This window comes from Panthera uncia, chromosome D1 (genome assembly GCF_023721935.1).
Source record: "Panthera uncia isolate 11264 chromosome D1, Puncia_PCG_1.0, whole genome shotgun sequence".
Classification (NCBI taxonomy): Eukaryota; Metazoa; Chordata; class Mammalia; order Carnivora; family Felidae; genus Panthera; species Panthera uncia.
In genome coordinates, this window is record NC_064808.1 from 94,217,656 (window position 1) to 94,235,989 (window position 18,334).

An 18,334-nucleotide genomic window follows, 5' to 3' on the forward strand; every position below is an offset into this window, starting at 1 on the left:
TCTCCCTCCCTCTGCCCCTCCCCTGCTCGCTCGCGCTCTGTCTCTCAGAAAAAATAAACATTAAAAACAAACTTACATTTTAAAAAAAGCACTCTTGAAAAAAACAGCATTATTTTGGCCACTTGCGAGTGAAAAGGCATATATGACCTGGGACTCCACCTCCAGTAAAAAAAGGCACACAGACAGGGTGGGGAAGTGGGAGGTGCCTTCTCCAAGTAATCCCCTCCCCCACCCAGAGCTAGGATTGGGGCTCAGGACTGAGGGCTGGGATTGGGCAGCAGGGGAAGGAGGAAAGGGCCTGGGGAGGAACACCTCCCTTCCTAACCGCCACCCCCCCCCCCAAAGGACAGCTAAAGCTGGTCCTCGAAAACAGGTTCAGAAAGAGGCATGCCTACCTGAGAAGGAGGTCTCACCACCTATCTGACTTGACCCTGGCTGAGCAAGCCTGGCTCCCACCACAACCCTCTGGTCTATACAGCTTCAAGGGGCGGCAGCAGCCTGTTCTGGGGAGGCTTCAAGGGGAGGGGGACATCCTGAAAGCCTGTTTCCCTTTCCAAGGTGGACAAGGAAGGACTTGACTCTCCCGTCTCCTCCTTCCTAAGGATTCGGGTCCCCTGTGGAACCCCTGGAGCACTCCTGTCTCTGCCCTGTGCTCAGTCTCCTCCACCTTGCCAAATGCCTACCACCCTCCAGCTTCAAGCCATATCCCATCTGGTCGAGGAGACCTCCCTCAATAAATTCAACCTGCGCCATCCCTCCTTCCCGAAAGTTCTCCAACACCCGCCTCGGCACTTCCTACTACAGTCTCTTCAAACTGGAAGGTACTTTGGAAGCACAGAGACCTTCAGGATGTCTGGCTTAGCCGTCTCAGGTGTATAGGTGAGTAAATGCCTGCTCTTCTCACTAACAGTAACGATATTAATAATAGCGAATACAATGAACGCTATCGTGCCGGGCACTTCAGATGTACGAACACCCATGTAAGTCTCACAATTAAGCCCATTTTATAGCAGAGAGCGCTGAGGCACAGGAAGGTAAAGTGACTTGACCCAAGATTGCACAGGAAATAAGCCACGCCAGGATTTGGACCCTGGCAGTTTGGTTCCGGGGTTTTTGCCTTATTGCTTGCCTTAATCTATTTATACTATTACCGTCTGACTTGCTCATCTATGTCTCTTCTTCTGAAGTGCAGAAGTTTTGTCTTATCCTTCCCTAATACGTCCCGGGTCCATCCACTCCCTGCTGCACAGCGAATGAGCACACAGCAGGTGCCTTTAGCGGTGTGTCGAGACTGGTCCCCGGCAGAGCGAACGCCCCTCCTGCCACCAGGTGGCAGCATTGGCCAAGAGTTCTTTCAGAACTCTGAGACGAGCTGTCAAATAAAAATTTAAACTTTTATTTCTGGTACAAATGATAAATACTTTGCATTAAAAATCTGGAATTCAAGTTTTCCGCATACTTCGTGCTCCCCCCCGCCCCAGAACTTTACAAAAAATATTTCTGTCTCGAGGAGGGAAGCTGGGGCCTGCTCTCCCAACAGAGTCTGGGTCTGGGGAAAGGCACATGTGGTGTGTGTCCGGGCTGGGAGGCCCTCACCTGCCCCAGTGTTGGGAGGACAGCAATGAGCAGAATGCACTGTGATCTGGCGGAGGGGCTATGGCAATGGTCCCCGACGGCCCCCTCGCTGGGACGTGGTCCCCTCCTCGTTGGGCATTTGATGGTGCAGAGGGGCCAGCTCCTTCCAGATGGGGGAGTGGGGGTGCGTGTGTGTGTGGGGGGGGGGGGGGCCGGGGGGGAGGTCGAAGTAACAGGCACAGACACCTTTTAGGGTCTAAACCTTCAAAGAGTTCAACAGAATCACGGACCATCACATTTTGTTTGCTTGAAAGAGAACACTTCAGGGGAGATGAAGGGGAGGGGGACACATCTGGAGAACCCCCTTCTCTCTGTCCCCAAGGGAGGCACAGGGTGGGAGTGGGGGCTGCCTTCATGAGTTAACCCCTGCCACGCCACACCCCTTTTCACAGTCTTGAGTGATGGGGCCAGAGGCTCCGGGATCAAGGGAAGAGAAGGGAGATAAGGCCTCAGTGGGGGGCGGCCACCCCCTCCAGTGGCTGGGGGAAGGGCGGTGGACCCAGAGCAGCGAACTCAGAGACGGCCCCCTTTCACCCCAGCCCAGCTAGGGGTCCTCATCCCAGAGACACAGCTGCCGCTGGGGCACATAGAAGTCGAAGCTGTAGTTTTTCTGGCAGCTGCGGATGCCGCACTTGTAGGGGGTCGGCCGGTCACGGCTGTGGCAGTACTTGAGCATGCAGGGGTACCAGGCCAGGCTCAGGCCGTAGCGGCAGACACAGGGCTTCCCGCCATCCCCCACCTGCCCGCAGCGGGACAGGTGAACCTGCTCCGAGGCCTCCGGCAGAGCCTCAAACACGGAGCTGTCCACACCTGCGGGAGAGAGGCGGGCATCAGCAGAGGGGAAAGGGAGGGAGGAGCCCGCCCCGCATGGCCTCTTGGGGCATCCCATCAGCCCTGTGAGCTGAGCATTTCCATTCTTGTTTTTATAGAGGAGAAACCCGGCCCAGAGAGGTTTAGTGATCTCACTGCGGTCACACAGTAAGTAGTGGGAATAGAGCCCAGGTCTTTCTGACTTCAAGGCCTTCCTTGTAGGGGCACCTACGTGGCTCAGTCAGTTGAGCGTCCGACTTCGGCTCAGGTCATAATCTCATGGTTCGTGGGTTCTAGCCCTCCGTCGGACTCTGTGCTGACAGCTCAGATTTGGATTCTGTGCCTCCCTCTCTCTCTGCCCCTCCCCTGCTCGTGTCTGTCTCTCTCAAAAACAAGTAAGTGTTAAAAAGAATTAAAAATAAAATACCACTATGCCAGGATGTGATGGAATAGAGACGTGGGGAGAATGAATAGAAAATCGAGGGGAGCTTCTTAAAGGAGGTGGTATCTGAGGAGGGCCAGGTAGGGAAGGACCAGCACAAACATGCTGGGAAGTCAGGGTGGCCAGGGTACACACAGGGGTGCTGGGGGAGACAGCAGTGACCTGGCCCCTGGCTTGGCTCAGTGGCCACGGGACGGACCAGCCTCTCGGGGGGACAGTACTGAGCTTGAACCTCAGTTTGGAGTGCAGCTTACTGGGAGGGGTGTGTGTGGAGGGCATGAGTACAGCTCTTGGCTATTTCTTTTTTTTAATGTTTATTTATTTTGAGAGAGGGAGAGAGAGAGCACAAGAGAGCGAATGTGAGTGGGAGAGGGGCAGCGAGGGGGAGAGAATCCCAAGCAGGCTCCAGGACGTCAGCGCAGAGCCTGTGGTGGGGCTCGAACTCACCAACTGTGAAATCGTAACCTGAGCCGAAGTCAGCCGCTCAGCCGACTGAGCCACCCAGCTCCCCCTGTTGGCCATTTCTAAATCCAGTGGTGCCCTGGGAAGGGCAGGCACTTCTCTACTGCTCAGCTGGCTGGGCAGAGGACCAGGGGCCTGGCATCTCCCTGTCCCCTCTGCACAGAGGACCTGAGGACAGTCCTGGGAACGGAATCAGGAAATGGGGCAGCAGTAAAGCCACACAGGCCAAAAGGCAGGGACCACACCAGAGACGGGAGAGAGATGCTGGCACCAGGGAAGGCATGAAGGAAAGGAGAGAGGGGGGCAGCAGGGGTGGGCAGGGAGGAGTGGGTGCCGACCCTGATACCTGTGCCCCCTCCCCCGACAGAGGTCCTGTGTTCTCACTAATGGAAGGAATGAGGTGGGTGCTGCCTGGGTATCTCCCTCCACACGACCTGGGAAGTCACAGGTCTGTGGGTCCCTACCTGGAAACGGTCGCTTTCATCTGGCTGACTCCTCTCCCCGGAGAGCCACACGGGCACCACCTCCTCCAGGAAGTCTGCCCTGACCGACCCCAACCTGGTTTCGGGGTCTCTCCTCTGAACTCCCGCATCTCATTACCGCGCTCTCGCCTGGGTGATGTGATCCCAAGCTGACCTTGCTCCAGCCAGAAGCGGACGTCCTCCCGGCGGGTGTAGATGGTATCCACGGCCTCGGCACACACGTTGCGGAGATGGGGGCTCAGCAGGCCCCCTTGGCTGAAGTTGACGGCGATGTCCATGTGCAGGTGCTCTAGGCCCCGCACCTCCTCAGCCTGCCGCACTGCCCGAGGGTTCTTCTGTGTGGAGAGGAACAGCCACTCCCACCCGGCCTCCGAATGCTCCCTGCCCTGCTTTGCCTAATCGCTGAGAGTCAGACAGGCCAGGGCTGGTTGCCTTCAGAACCTTGGGGCAGGCTGGCAGTCTAGGGGCACCCGGCCTCTCCTCCAGCTTCTGGAGACACCAATCCCCAGGGCTCAGCCGAGCCTCTGCAGCTGGCCACTGGCCGGCGTCTGGGGCTGACGGAGAATTCTGACAGTCATCAGGGCTGGTATTGGAGGTGGCGGCCGGGCGAGCTGGCCCAGGACAGATGCCCCCGGGGTCCCACACCTTCCAACAGGCAGAGAACAGAGTCTGGGACCGGGAAGGGAGGGGAGGGCCTCGTTTAGGGAACACAGATGAGGCTGGGGGAGAGGCCCAGGGGCCAGGAAGGGACAGGGAGCAGGTCAACGGGCTGAAGGGTTCTGAACACTGCGCTGAACACTTTCCATGCATGCTCTCATTTAATTCTCAGTATAACTCATTTCTCCATAGGAAAGTAGAGGCTTGGAAGGCAACGTGTGCAACGTCCCCGGGATACGGGGGGGTGGCGCTGGGTCTGAAGGCATATCTGACCTCGGAGTCCAAGCCCAGAATCTCCACCATAAAGGGGGAGGAGCTGAAATCAGGAGGCTGGAGGGATCTGGCAGTTGGGGGTCAGTGCAGATTAGCGATCTGGGGTGATGGGGTTAGGTCTGGCCTGGGGCGATATCAGGGGTTCAGGACTACGGGGTGAGAGTGGGGCGCCGGGGGTGAGGGTGGGTCAGGGGCTGGGTGGGAGAGTGAGGTCGGGGTGCGGTTCAGGCTTGGGGCTGGCTGCAGGGCTGGGGGCTCTGGGGCAGGAGCTGGGCCAGGGAAGGCTCGAAGTGAGCACTCACCTGCCGAAGCTTGGCCATGGCCTCGCTGGGGATGATCTCATTGTGGTGCAGCCGGGTGACAAAGCAGAGTGCCTGGAACTGACTCTGCCCCTTCTCCAGCTCCCCCAGGATCAGGGCTCGGAAGATCTTCACGTCCTAACGGGGAAGGGCAGGAGCATGGGGACCAGCTGGAGTGGGCGGGGCCTCCCACCCAGCGCTCAGCCCAGGCCTTGGACAGGACACGTGCCTGGACACCGCCCCGCGACGGACATTTCCCTCCTGCTGGTCTAGGAATTTTTATCTTTCCCATTTAAACCCATGACTCGAAAGAGCACACCCCAGATGTTCCAGAGCCCCCTGGAAAATTCACATGGTGAACCACTAAAAAGTCTTTTCAAAACAGAACTGTTTAAAAAGTACAGAACTTCACCTTGAAAGAAACAGCACCCTGTTTTTGGTACCTGGCTCTTTCAAGGCTGATGCCGCCCCTCCGTGGCACCCGCGTCACCCTGATCAGGGTGGGTCACAGCCTCTAGAACTACCTGACCAGGCCATAATAGGGGAGGGGTTGAACTTTTTACAAGTACAGATCCCAGAGTCTTTCTCATATTCTTGGTCAGTAGGTTGGGTGGGGTGAGGGGGGCGGTGCCTAGAAACTGGTGCTTCTCAACATGCCCCCCAGTGCTTCTAATCGGCCAGGCCCCTGGCCATCCCATCTCAGATTGAGGTAGTGGGCATGGGACGGGGTTAAGGGCAGACGCAGCCCAAGCTGGCTGCAGCTGTTGCCAACTTCCGGCCTGGGGGAGCTGGGATGGCTCACCTTTCCCTTCCCCCCTCCACTTCCCCTTTCCCCTCAGGGTTACTAATGGCATTACCAGCAGGCCAATGGCTCCTTCCTGTTACTCACTCATTGCGTGCGTGGGGGAGGCTGGAGGGGAGCAGAGGGAGGAGGGAGAGGGGCCACAGGGCAGGATGGGGTTCCCCTGCCAATCTGGCTGCTGGAACGCTGTGCTCTGACCCAGCTGCACCCAAGGTGTCCCCCTGCTCTCACTCAGCTCTGTGCCTTGGCTAACTGCTCCCAGTGCGAAATTAGCAGGCCCCACTCAGAAGTGGTCCGGATCTGTCATGATGCTCCCTGCCAGGGAGGTACCCTGGCCACAAGGACCATTCTCCTCTAGAACCCCAATGACCCTGCACTGGCACTGAGCATGTACAGGCCTGTGTAGTTATTCATCTTTCGACGTACGTGCCCTGGCCTCGCCCACTGGGAGAGCCCGCGGCGACTCAGGGGGTATGGTACGCCCACTAGAGAATAAGTGCTCTGAAACAGGGGCCAAGGTTCCCCTTGGGCTCCTGTACAGGCAGTGAGGGCAGGTCGTACCCCAACTCTGTCTTGTATTAGCCAGCGCCCAGGCATATCTTCCAGCCTCTGTAAGCCTCACTGGCAAGATGGGGACGATAAGGCATTTCCCTGGTAGGCTTGTGTGAACACAGTGTGGAGGCCACAGGAGAACGCCCGCCCACAGTAAGCACTCAGTAGGTGCTAGCTGTCGCAATCTCAAGTCTCGTCCCGGCAGTGATCAGCAAATGTTACAGGTGGCCTGTGTGCTGCCATCCCATAACCCCCGTGCACTTGTGAGGTCCCTTGACTACAGGGATGGGTCTCTTACTTTCCTCTCCTGCAAATGATCTCCAGCACAGGGAGGTGTGGGCACGTGCGGGGAGATTTTCCACCAGTATTGCAGAAGGAGAGACTGAGGCTCAGCTGGCGACAGAGGTTCCACGGGGCTCTTTCCGATGCCAGATCTCAAGGAAGGTGAATCAGAGCTTGGGTTAACCCAGCTTCCTCTCAACAGGAAATCCGTTCTTGGGCCCTGAGGCTGGAATCTCCTTGTCCTGCCAGGCTGGGCCATCCGATCTTCCTTCCGTTTGCTCAGGTTGGCTGAGGGGAGACCGGAGGCCGGTACGCTCGTGTATTTTCCACTGGGGGCTCACTTCCTGCCAGGTGAGACCTGATACGAAACTTCCCCTCCTAGGGCTCCGGGCAGCCGGGTGTCCCCGGCAGGACCCCGAGGCAGGATCCAACATTATTTTCAGCAATGACTCTTTAAAAGAACCTTATCTGGAATATTCAGAGCATCTTCTCCAAGACCCCAGCCAAATGCCTGCGGTCTGGCAGCCGCAGAGTGGTCTCTTTGCTTGGGGATATCACCTGCCCACCGTTCAGAGAAAGCATTTGAACTCTTAGACCAGACAGGAGGGTTCAAAACAAAACAAAACAAACAAACCTGCTTTGAGTTTTTTTTTTTTTTTTCTCCCCTGCCTCTATATTAAACAACAATGTTGGTGACGGCAGCAAATGGGGGCACTAAATTGGGAATCTGACTGGGAGCGAAGAGAGGGAACGAGGATTTCTCATTGAGAGAGAAGATTTAGTCGTGGAGGGCAAAGATTTATTGAAGCTTATAACTGGAAGGGATAAGTCACTGTTCTTATGAGGATGTATCGTCCTGTCTAAAATCCTCACAACAACAGGAGGTAGGGAGGATGATTATTACTGAGTTTGGAACGGGTTACTTGCTCAAGGTCACGGGACGGGAGGAAACGTGGCCAGAGTTCTAACCCCCGGCGGTCTGACTCCAAAGCCAGTGTTCTCTCAACCACAATGCACCAGTGCCTCCCAGGTGTCCTTGACACCCAGCTCGAGAAACTGAAGCTCAGGTCCAGATAGGCAGTGTGGTCCGCCCTTGGCCACACAGCTGGCAAGTGGCAGAGCCAGGATTAGAACTCGGTTCCCTGGCCCAGCCATGCCTGGAGGTCCTGGGAGTATGGCAGCTCCCACTCACGGTTCAGCGTGACTACCAAAAAGCAGCATCTGACACAGATATGAGGGTGACGTGAGGCAGGACCACCCTCCTAGCCCGCCAGCCTGCCCTGCCCAGAACCTCTGTAGACCAGTGTCCCTCCCACCTTCTACACCTCAGACTCACCGCTAAGGTCCCAGGGGCCCCTTTCCCTCCAGCACAGAGGAAAGGGCAGGGGAAGAAGTCCCCCTGCTTCAGCAAACATCTGGCCGGATGCTAGGCCCAGGCCAAGGAAGTTTCTATAGGGCTCCCAGGACCCTCCAGCCCAACGGGAGCCGGCCAGCAGGGGGGCAGAGACCTGAGCCGTGCAGCCGGTGTGGTGAGGGGGCTGTGGAGACAGAGTCTGCTGAAGTCCTTTGCCTATGGCTTTGTTTGTTTAATTTAGAGAGCACGAGTGGGGAAGGGGCAGAGAGAGAGCGGGGGCAGAGGATCCAAAGAAGGCTCTGTGCTGACAGCACAGAGCCCGAGGCGGGGCTCAAACTCATGAACTGTGAGATCATGACCTGCGCTGAAGTCTGATGCTTAGCGGACTGAGCCACCCAGGCCGTTCCCCCCCCTCCCAGCCCCCTTGGCCTGTGGTTTTAAGTAAGCATCAGGAGTAGATAGGTTGTGGGACGGCACAGTAGTTAAGGACAAAGGCTCTGTAGCCAGAAGTACCTACATTCAAATCCTGGCATTGCTGATACTGGCCGTGTAGCCTTGGGTGAATTAACCTCCCTGTACCTTAGTTTCCACATCTGTTAAATGAGTTAAACTAACAATGCCTACACCTCCAGGGATTATTGGGAGGGAAAAATGAGCGAAAGGTCTCAGAACACAGTGGGCTGAACTCCCTATTATTGTTGCCATCTCTGGCCTTGCTCCAACTGTGATCTATTCCAGACCTGCAGACGCAGGAGCAAAGGGTTTTCTCCTAAAGAGGCACCCGAGGCCCAGAGAGGTCGGGGGAGTCCTCTGGGAGTGGCAGGTAATCAGCAAATCCGTGGGAGAGCACTGGTTAGCATGACCTGGGGCAAGGCCTTCACAGGCACCAGGCTGGACAGGGAAGTGGCCAAAACCAAGGCAGGGGCCTCTGTCTTCACGGGGCTCATGGAGAGGCTGGCCTCCCGCAACCAAAGCCAGTGCACCAATAATGGCCGAGGGTCGAGGTTTATGATACGCGCTATGGGGCAAAGGATGGATGGAGGGGCGTTTGTTTTCCCCTTAACGATGGCGCAGGGAGGCGAGGAGGGAAGGAGGGAAGACTTCCCCAGAGTGAGGGACATTTCAGTGCTCCTTAGCAGTCAAAGGATGTTGGGGGGCTTTCTAGCAAAGAGAGAGGGGCATTTACAGAAGACAGGGAAATGTGACGCTCTCTTAACACCCCACCCCATCTATCCCTCCATGTTGTTATTGATCTGCCTAATGCCTAATGCCCTTCAAAGACCCCTCCAGAGGCTGGCATCCACTTCACCAACAGCTCGTCTTGGACTACCTGAGCATTCAGCTAAAGAGCTGGTAGTTCCCAGAAGAAGCGATGAGGCCATGTCACTTTCCATGAGCTGATTCCTCTGCTGGGGGTGCCCTGTCCTCATCTGCCTACCGTGTGTCAGGACTGGGTTCCAACGCATCCCCTGCTCTGGCCCGTCCCCCCCAATGCTACCCTCACCAACCCTCCAGCAGACTCAGCCGGCCCCAACTCCTAACCTCTACAGCACGAGTCCTGTTGTGTTTGCAACCCTGTCTTGCCGTACCTTCCGGACTCATCTCCTTGAGCCTGGGGCAGTATCCTATTTGCAGCCATCTCCACCCCCTAGAACACAGTAGGTGCTCAGTAAGTGCCTGGCAACAAAGAAACGAAGGCAGGAGGCCACAAACGAGAGCCTGGAAGCATTCTGGGAAAACCACCAGGGGCAGGGCAGGGTGAGGGAGGGCAGAGAGAGAGGTCGAAGGAGGAAGCTGGTGAGAGGGGAGGGGCAGCAGGTCTGAGAGCCCAGCCAAGGAGTCTGGGCTTCATCTAGCAGATCCCCGGAAGCCACGGGTTTCGAGCTGGACCGGAAACTTGAGTTGTGCCGGGCCCGCGTGCACCTGATCTACATCGACAAAGGACTCCGTCCTCACGTGGCATCTTCTGCCTGGGCAGCAAGTCATCCAAGCCCTGCATGGCCTGCCCCTGGCTCAAGGGCGGAGACCAGGCCTTACTTATGCCGTAGCCTCAGGGTCTGGCACAGAGCTGGGTCGCCACTTATCAGCTGAGTGAACGAACGCATGCGTGCACGTGTGCTCCGGGGCCTCCATCAATTCCCTAGCCTCCAACAAGAAGGCTGGTAGTCCTCCAGCTGCTATTGTGGCTTTTAGAGGGTTTAGGGGATCATTGAGCTCACGATCCAGTGAGGTTCCAGCGGAGGACGTGACCTCCACAAGTCATACAGCTGCAGAGCCAGGACCAGAAGCCCGGGTCTCCCGACTCACAGTCCAGTGACCTTCACGCCCCCCACCAAGCTCCCCTGTCCGCCCTTGTCCAGATCTCCTCCTTCTCCACACTTACTCCCCGCCAGGCTGTGCTTCTGAGATCCACTGCAGCTCCAGAGGGAAGGCTGTGCTGGCTCAGCTGTGCTGGGGCTCCGGGCGAACACCCATGAGACAGTGGAGGGCCACTCCGGGAAGCACAGGGGCGGCGGCGGGGGGGCGGGCAGCCCTCTGCACTTGAACGGCAGACATCCTGTGCCAGGCCCAGGTGCAGCCTTCCTGGGGAGAGGCCCCAGGGGAAGCTTAATGTCAAGGAAGGGGAGCGACGCTACAGACAGAGCACACAGGAGTTCGGCTGCGATGACAGCAGAGCGGTCACACCGCCCTGGACCGCCGACCCCCAGCCTCAGATAAGACGGGGGAGAGGGACACAAGCTTCTCTTTTGCTTCAGCCGCTGTTGCGGTTTTCTGTCTCAGCCAAGTCAGATCCTAAGTGATACGCAGGGATGCCCGCCTGCCTCCCCCCGTTCACGGGCCACGCGTCTGGAGTCTTTCACGCGTACTTGCTGCTTCTAGAACAATCTCTTTCACATGCAGTGGCTCCTGTCTCTCCCCGGCTCCCATCGGCTCGGCTGCACACGGCCAACCCCCCCCCCTCCCCATCCCCCTGCCTCGCATGCCGGTTGCTCACAGGAGCAGTGCCTCCCTCCGTGTCCCCCCGCCTGTGGAGTCTCCACCTCACCCCTTTCTCTGAGTCAGTGTGGTGTCTCTCAGAGTCTCTCACGCAGCCTCACGCACTCCCTCACCCACGGTCTAACAACGTCCTCACCCCGCTGTCACACTCTGCCCCCTTCTCCAGAGAGCCCACCTGGGGAGAGGAGGGGGCCTCTGCGATCTCAGAACTCCCGCCAGCCCAGCACTCCACCATGGGGAGCCGAAAACTAAGGGGGCCAGGGTGGGGAGCTGCCCCCTCCCTCAGTGCCCTCCCAGCCACCCACCCTTCTGTCCAGGGTCCTTGCGAAGCACCTGCTCCCCCCACCCCTCCTTGCTCTTGGACAGCAGACACGGTCTCCTGGGAGTGTCCTCGACCATCTCTGTCTCCTTCCCGTCACACCAGAGCGCATGATTCTGAGGCCCGGGCTGAGCCAATCTAAATATTTATTCCTCTGCTCCTGGCTGGGGCCGCTTTATGGCTAAAGAAGGGGCCAGTTTTGTTGGACCGTGGCGGCGAGGAGAGGCAGCCCGGAACCAGCACCTTCCTAACCCACGCTGGCTGCCCTGGGGCAGACACGGGAGTGCCTTGGCCCCTCTGCCCCATCTACTCGAGCAGGAACAGGGATGGATGGGGTCAACCCAAAGCCAGGCGGGGCACATTCCCAGGCGGGTGCCCAGGGACTTACGCTGCCCCCATTACAGGGATGTCTGTATACCCTCAGGGCCAGTCCTGGGACAAAAGCTTCTTGTTAAGGGGCATTAGCACCACCACCAGTCAGGCACAGTGCCCTCTGCCCTCCTCCCAGCCCCCCGAGCCCCCAGTTCTCTGTGAGCCAAATCCCAAAGGTCACTACTGTTCCAACTGCCCCGGGGAACAATGTGAGGCTTTATGTGGATCGACTGTGCCCCACTGTCCCGCTGACTCAGGGCTCCTAAGATGGGGCTCCATACTCCTCTCTCACCCGGATTCCCAGCCCCAAATGCCTGTTGCTCCCTGCCCTTTATCGGAACCCACAGCGGCAGCCACTTAAACACTTGCCAACCTAAGGGACGGAAGAGCCTAATGACGCGCTGGCCCCTAGAGCAGAAGGAAAGTGCCAGAACAATGGGCTTGCCAGCGAGCAAGGAGAGCCGGGGAGGGGGGACCTGCCGGGGCCCTGGCTGGCACCGCTACCTCACTTCTCACGAGCCTACGCTGGCCTCTGCTTTGCCACAGCCTCTGATTCACTTCTCACCGGACCGTGAACATCACGCTAGTGTCTCGGCCATGCCTGTGCCGTGTCTGGGCCTGGGGCTCCGAGAGGTCAAGTGGCTCGTCAGGACGCACAACAGGCGAAGGGCAGAAAGATGTACACAGTGAGTGTTCAGTGGTCTCCGTGAGATCTTTTACAAACGGTCCCTGGACCCCCCGCCCCTTGCATCCCCATCTCTCTAGAGGAAGAGCCTCTTGGCACAAAGCTGCCAAGGGCCAATACTCAAATCCACCAGGGGTTATGAGCTCGGGGGGGTAGGGGTCCAGCTCAGGTCTGTAGAGAGGAGGGTTTCTCTGTAGATCTGTTCCTCTGCATGAAGGTTTTCCGTCAGCTTCCTTCTTCCCTTTCCCCTCCCCTATTCAGGTATCTTCGGCCTTCTGGAAGAAGCCTACTTACGTTATGGCGCACATAGTCAACTGCCATACAGTGGAAAGATCCCTGGGTCCTAATCCCGGGTCATTAGCCACTTGATCTTGTCACAGTCACTTCAGAGCTCGAAGCCTCAGTTTGCACATCTGCAAAATGGGGGTAACCCCTGCCTCACGAGGCAGTAGGGAGGATCAAAGGAGGCTGTGCGTGAAAGCACCCAACAGCGTGTGACCTGAGGGACCACTTGGCGCGTGAGATACAGGGACATGCGGTTCTCATCACGAGGCTGCACCGTTCCTGTGAAAGAGACAGCCCTACCCTGCCTCTCCCCATCTTATTTCTAGGAGGCCACTCCTCCCTGGTTCCAGGTGGGAGTCTTCACTGCCTGACCCAGGATCTTTTGCTAGGACTCCCCCTGGACATTGGCATTCAGGGGTGGGAGATGCTTGCCAAGCTTCAGGGAGCATATCTCAACCTTCCCTCAGGGCTCTAGATCCCTGATCCATGGAAGAATTCCTCAGACACGGCAGAGGGACTGCTGTAAGCCCCGGGGGCCCCATGGCCACAAGCCAGGTTGTTCCATCCGGTCACTTCTCGTAAACTCCTATGAGGAAATGCTCTGGACCCCAGAAAAGCCTGGGCCTCTCCTGAAAGCATCTCTGCTGCCCTCCGTTCCCCAAGAAGACAGCCCGTCCATCACAACCCTGTGTTCCCAGCTGCTACACTTCAGAGGCCTAACACAGAAAGGGTAGGGGGAGACTGGTCTCTCAAAGCTTCTCCGGCCTGACATCTGTGTGACATGACATCCTGTTATAATAAACAGCCTCCGGCAGCGCGCGGTCATTTGCACATTCCACATCTTCCAGACTACATCTGACAGCATGCAGCTTCCCACGCTGCTCCCTCACCCCAAGCAGGAGCCCCCTAAGGCGGGGGCTCTGGTGCTCTTTGGACTGTTCCTTCCTGACTCCCACTCACCCATCGGCGCTCAGGCCGGGGCTCAAGTTTCAAGGACTCTTCTTGGGTCCTTCAGAGTGACCTTGAGCTGACCCACACCACCATATGGCTCCCCTTATCTTGGCTCCACGGCACAGCCCCTCAGGGTCCCTCCTGCCATGCTTCTGGAGGCTGTGGTTCCTTCCTCCCCCCTCCCATTGCACCCACTGCCCTGAAACAGTTGCACATGACTTTCTCATATCTTTCAGGCCCACCCTACCCTTCCGGTCAGCACCAAACCACACTGCCTGCAACATGACTCATCCCTTCCCTCAGCTTTTGGACACTCAGACCAGGGAGCCAAGGGGAAAGAGAATTTGGACGGGGACACCAACCTGGGGGACGGGGACCAAGCGGTCTGACTGACAAAAAGCCAGGTTAGAGCCTGGGGGTGGGGACGTGGCCGGTATTAGATATTGCCCGGTGAGTACGTACATACAAGTATAATTGCATCCACGGGATTTGGATTATAAAGGAGAGTACCGTCGACTGGGTGTGTATCAGGAAGGACGGTGTGCGTGCCGCAGGCAGGTAGAATTAGGCCTAACGCCTATTCGCTGCTTCAAGCACATTAGGGTTCCCCTGGGTAGAATGACGGGTTGCCAAGTGCTCAGTGAGTGTGGGCTCTCCCTGTATTTACCAGTCCAACCTGGGCCCCGCCTCCAAGTCCCCTCCCTTCCCTGGAACAGCTATACCAGTGGTTCCCGAACCTGCTGCCTGCTGGAAATCGTGGGGCCTCTTTAAAAATACCGTTGCCCTCAGAGATCAGATCGAATTGCTCTGGGCTGCAGCCCAGGCATCGGGATTCTCCAAAGCTACCCAGGTGATTCTAACGGACATGAAGTCTGGGAGCCACGGAGCCATGGCACTTTTTTCAAAGCCAGAGCTCAGTCTGCCTGACGGTCAGCAGCCTTGGGGCAGGGTATGCAGCGACAGAGGAGGGCCGCTTGATAGCTCCAAGCGACCTGCGGAGTCTATCCTCAATCCTTGCCTGGGCTCCAGGCTCCGTGTCCTACAGCGAGCGGATTACTCTGATTACTGTTACTGCCTCGCCGCCTTCGGGTCCAGCGTGGCAGGGTGGGGAGAGCCAGACAGTCCTAGAACCCTGCCTCTCAGTGGAGGCAAACAGAGAGGGTGGGAGGGGCTGGGGAGAGGGGGCTGGGGGTGGGGAGAGGCTGGGCCAAGGGCATCCGGCACAAGGCCAGTCCCTGCAGCCCTGGATATTCTGGTGGGCCAAGAATGACCGCTCCGTGCTCGGAGGGGCTGGTCGGCAATGCTGCGGTGTGACTGGGGGAAAGGGGTGCCCAGAGGGCTGGTCAAACATTACTGCCGGGTGTATCCGTGAGGGTGTTTCCAGAAGAGATGAACATTTGAATGGGCAGAAGGAGTAGCAGAGATGGCTCTTGCCAGTGTGAGTGGGCACCAACCCATCCGGGGAGGCTGTGGATCGGACAAAAAGCCGAGGAAGGGTGAGTGCGCTCTCTCTGCTCGGGCTGGGACATCCGTCTTCTGCCCTTAGACATTGGCACTCAGGCCTTGGGACTCAGGCTGGAACCGCACTGCCAGCTTTCCTGGGCCTCCAGCTTTTGCAAATGGCAGATCGTAGGACTTCTCAGCCTCCACGATCATGAGGGCCAATCTCTTGTAATAAATCTCTTTCCGTGTATCTCACTCTACGGCCCGTTGTTTCTGTTTCTCTGGAGAGCGCCCACACGCCGTGCTTCGAGAAGGTTATGATGAGGGGCTCAAGGCCCCTCCAGGCTCAGCACTGACTCTGGGTCCATCATTCAACCTCTCTGGGTCCAGGCTCAGCACGGAGGGCCCATGCTGCACTGTGATGTGGGCAACGATTACGAAAGTTAGCGGCTTCCATTTCTTGAGCGCTTAGCACGGGAGCCGACGCATAGTGGGCACTTCACTTCACTTCATAGTCATCACCCTCGTTTTACAGATGAAGAAACGAAGGCCTGCAGAGCTCAAGTCCCCTGCCCCAGGGTTAAACCGTATCGATCTCATTTCGGTCTGGACTGTCTCCTAAAGGTGAGAAAATGGCAAACATTGCCATTCCTAAGTGGACTGGGGTGTTTGGTACACAAAACAAAAGGAACACAACGTTCAAGACTTCTTCCCACGGGAAAAATTGTTACGTCTACATAGAACCTTGTGTAAATCTGCCAAAGGCTATGGGGCACAAGGCCTTGAGGACTGAGAGGGCCACGGAAGGATCCGCATAGAAAAGCTGCTCTGGCCAATGTAGACAGAGACTTGGGTGGGGGAAAGGCTATGATGCCCCGCCCCAGGCTAAATGAGAAACCCGGAGCTGGAGAGCCCTTAGAGAGCGGGTTCCCTTTCTGTGCCTTCTGCCCCCAGTTCCAGTCCTTGCTGGTGAATTAGGAGATGCCAGGGCGGGTGTGAAAGGCCAGGTTCTGGGTCAGAAGCTAACCTGAAAAGCAGACTCTGGACTAGAGTCAAACCTGGGTGGAGGTTTGAACCACTGCGGGGATTAAAATGGGGCCCTTGCCATCAGCTCCAAGAGGCTTCTTCAACTGGGCAGTCAGCCCCCTACTAAACTCTCAGCTCCAGACCCCAGTTCCGCACCCCACTGCCACTGGGGCACTCCCCTCTCCTGGCCCACAGGGTAGAGTAATAAAAAAGTTTATGCTGCAGCCAGAGGCTATAAAAGCTCAGCCCTACCCGTTGTGTCTCTCACTGAAGTCCTAGCCACAGCCTCAGCTGCTGAAGAGGTCCCAGGAATAGGGAAGCCTCTCCCCAGGGTTCCAGCTACCATAAAACAGTCGGCATTGGGCAGGAAGGTTAGGAGACTCTTGTCCTGGCCAGCGGGGCACTCTCAAGTACAAAGGGCTTCAGTGGAAGGTTAGAGGGGAAGATGAGACCACCGCCCCCTGAGGGGTCTGGCTACTCTGGGATTTCCCAGGAAAAGAAAGCATTTGACAAAATTTCCCCTGAGTTTAGGTGTGGGGAGGCAGGAGGTATTCTGGCCCCGCCAGCTTCCTTCTCTCCACACACAAACCCACCTGCCTCTACCTGAATGTGAGAACCTAGCTTGGGCCTACTGAGTAAGGAAGGGCCACAAAGTCTTCCCAGCTGGGATGACCACCCACACCCCATGGTCCACCTATGTCCCATGTCAGTGACAACTCAGTAGTTTTGGGACAGGTCGGCAGTCAAGCCCTATCTCCGCTGTCCACTGGATCCCCTCCCCATGCTTCTCTACGGCAGTTTTGCTGGGTCCCTAGCTGCCTCCCCAAGTTCTGCTCCTTTCCTCTCAAGCTCCCACTCTCTAAGAGGGAGGAGAGAGAGATGGCTTGGGCGAGGCTCTATAGCCCTGAACTTCTCCAGCTGCCCAGCTATCTAACTGGCCTCACCTCTCCACTTCCCCAGAGACAGGGCCTCCTTTTATCAGAAGAGGGGCTGGTGTGTGCATGTGTGTGTGTGTGTGTATCAGGAGACTCCTTTCAAGTACCTACTCCTCACCCACCCTCTTTCCTTCCAGAATTCCTGCTGCTGGGTCACCGTTAGTCACTCACTGCCCTTCCAGGCCCATTTACTGATAACCCCCCAGTTCCTCCAGTCTCCCCCCAACCCCAACAACCTTGGGGGCCACGTCCACCTTCTGGTTCCTTACACATACTGAATAGGGGCTGCTTTCTGCCCCCTTCCTGAAATCTGGGCCAAAACATGGAGGTTGGCCAGCGGTCCTGCCAGGCGCGGTAAGGAGTGGCAACTCTCCCAGAGTGCGGGGACCTCACGTAGGGCCTCTCCCCAGGTTCTCCTTCTTCAAGCTTCCCAGCCTTCCAGACCCAGGAGCAGAGGTAGCTTCTCCTTGGTCCCGGAGGGACAAGGGACAATCAGCTCTTACCTCCCGGCCTCCCTCCCGCCATGCCTCCGGCCTAGAACGGTGCAACACGAGAGTTGGTTCATAGACTCCAAGATGTCAGAGCTGAGGGGCCTGAAGCCACCTCACTGACCTGTGCAGAGGTGAAAAACGAGGCCCAGAGAAGGAAAGGGACTTGCCCAAGATCACACAGCAAGAACCCAGGACCTCTGATTGCCAGCCCAGGACTTTCTCCTCTAGAGCACAGGGAAATGACTCCAAGAAGGGAGTCAACTCTTTTGAAGGAGAGTCCGCACCTGGAGGGCTCTGGGAGAGCTGGAAGAGAAGTGGGCAGAAGGCTGGGAGTCAGGGAGAGAGAAAGGGCCTGGGCACCCAGAGCAAGGGGGTGAAGGGCTGGAGGGCTGGCGGAGGACTTCCTCCAGCAGAATGAAGGGGCCGGATCTGGGCGCCGGGGACCCCGACGACCCTGGCTCAGTCTCTCCCCTCTCCTGGCCCGCCTTCCACCTGCAGGCCTCAGTGCGACCGGGGACCCCCGGGCGCCCGGGCTCCCACGGCCCTCCAGGCGAGCGACGGTGCCTCACCTTCTTGAAGTCGGCGGTGAAGGAGACGAGGGTGCCGTCGGGCTTGCGCAGCTCGAGGCTGATGCTGTCGGCGTCGCTGTCCGCCTGCAGGCTCTCCTCGGTGACCTGGCCGTCGGGCAGCCGCACGCGGACCCGCAGCTCGGCCGGCGCGCCCGGCCCGGCGCCCACGCCGCGCGGCGCCCCCAGCAGCGGCCCGAGCAGCGGCAGCAGC

General features: G+C 57.7%; 1 protein-coding gene across 1 annotated transcript in view; it reads right to left on the reverse strand.

The window, feature by feature from the left end:
* Positions 1–1,375: 1,375 nt before the first annotated feature.
* OAF (out at first homolog) overlaps positions 1,376–18,334 on the reverse strand; it is an 18,091-nt gene continuing 1,132 nt past the window's right edge. The window contains exons 2-5 of the mRNA XM_049641036.1: positions 18,124–18,333; positions 5,064–5,198; positions 3,986–4,166; positions 1,376–2,445 (exon numbers count right to left, since the gene is read on the reverse strand). Of these exons, the coding sequence (XP_049496993.1) occupies positions 2,180–2,445; positions 3,986–4,166; positions 5,064–5,198; positions 18,124–18,333 (792 nt within the window). The 3' untranslated portion in view covers positions 1,376–2,179. The remainder of the gene's footprint in view (positions 2,446–3,985; positions 4,167–5,063; positions 5,199–18,123; position 18,334) is intronic.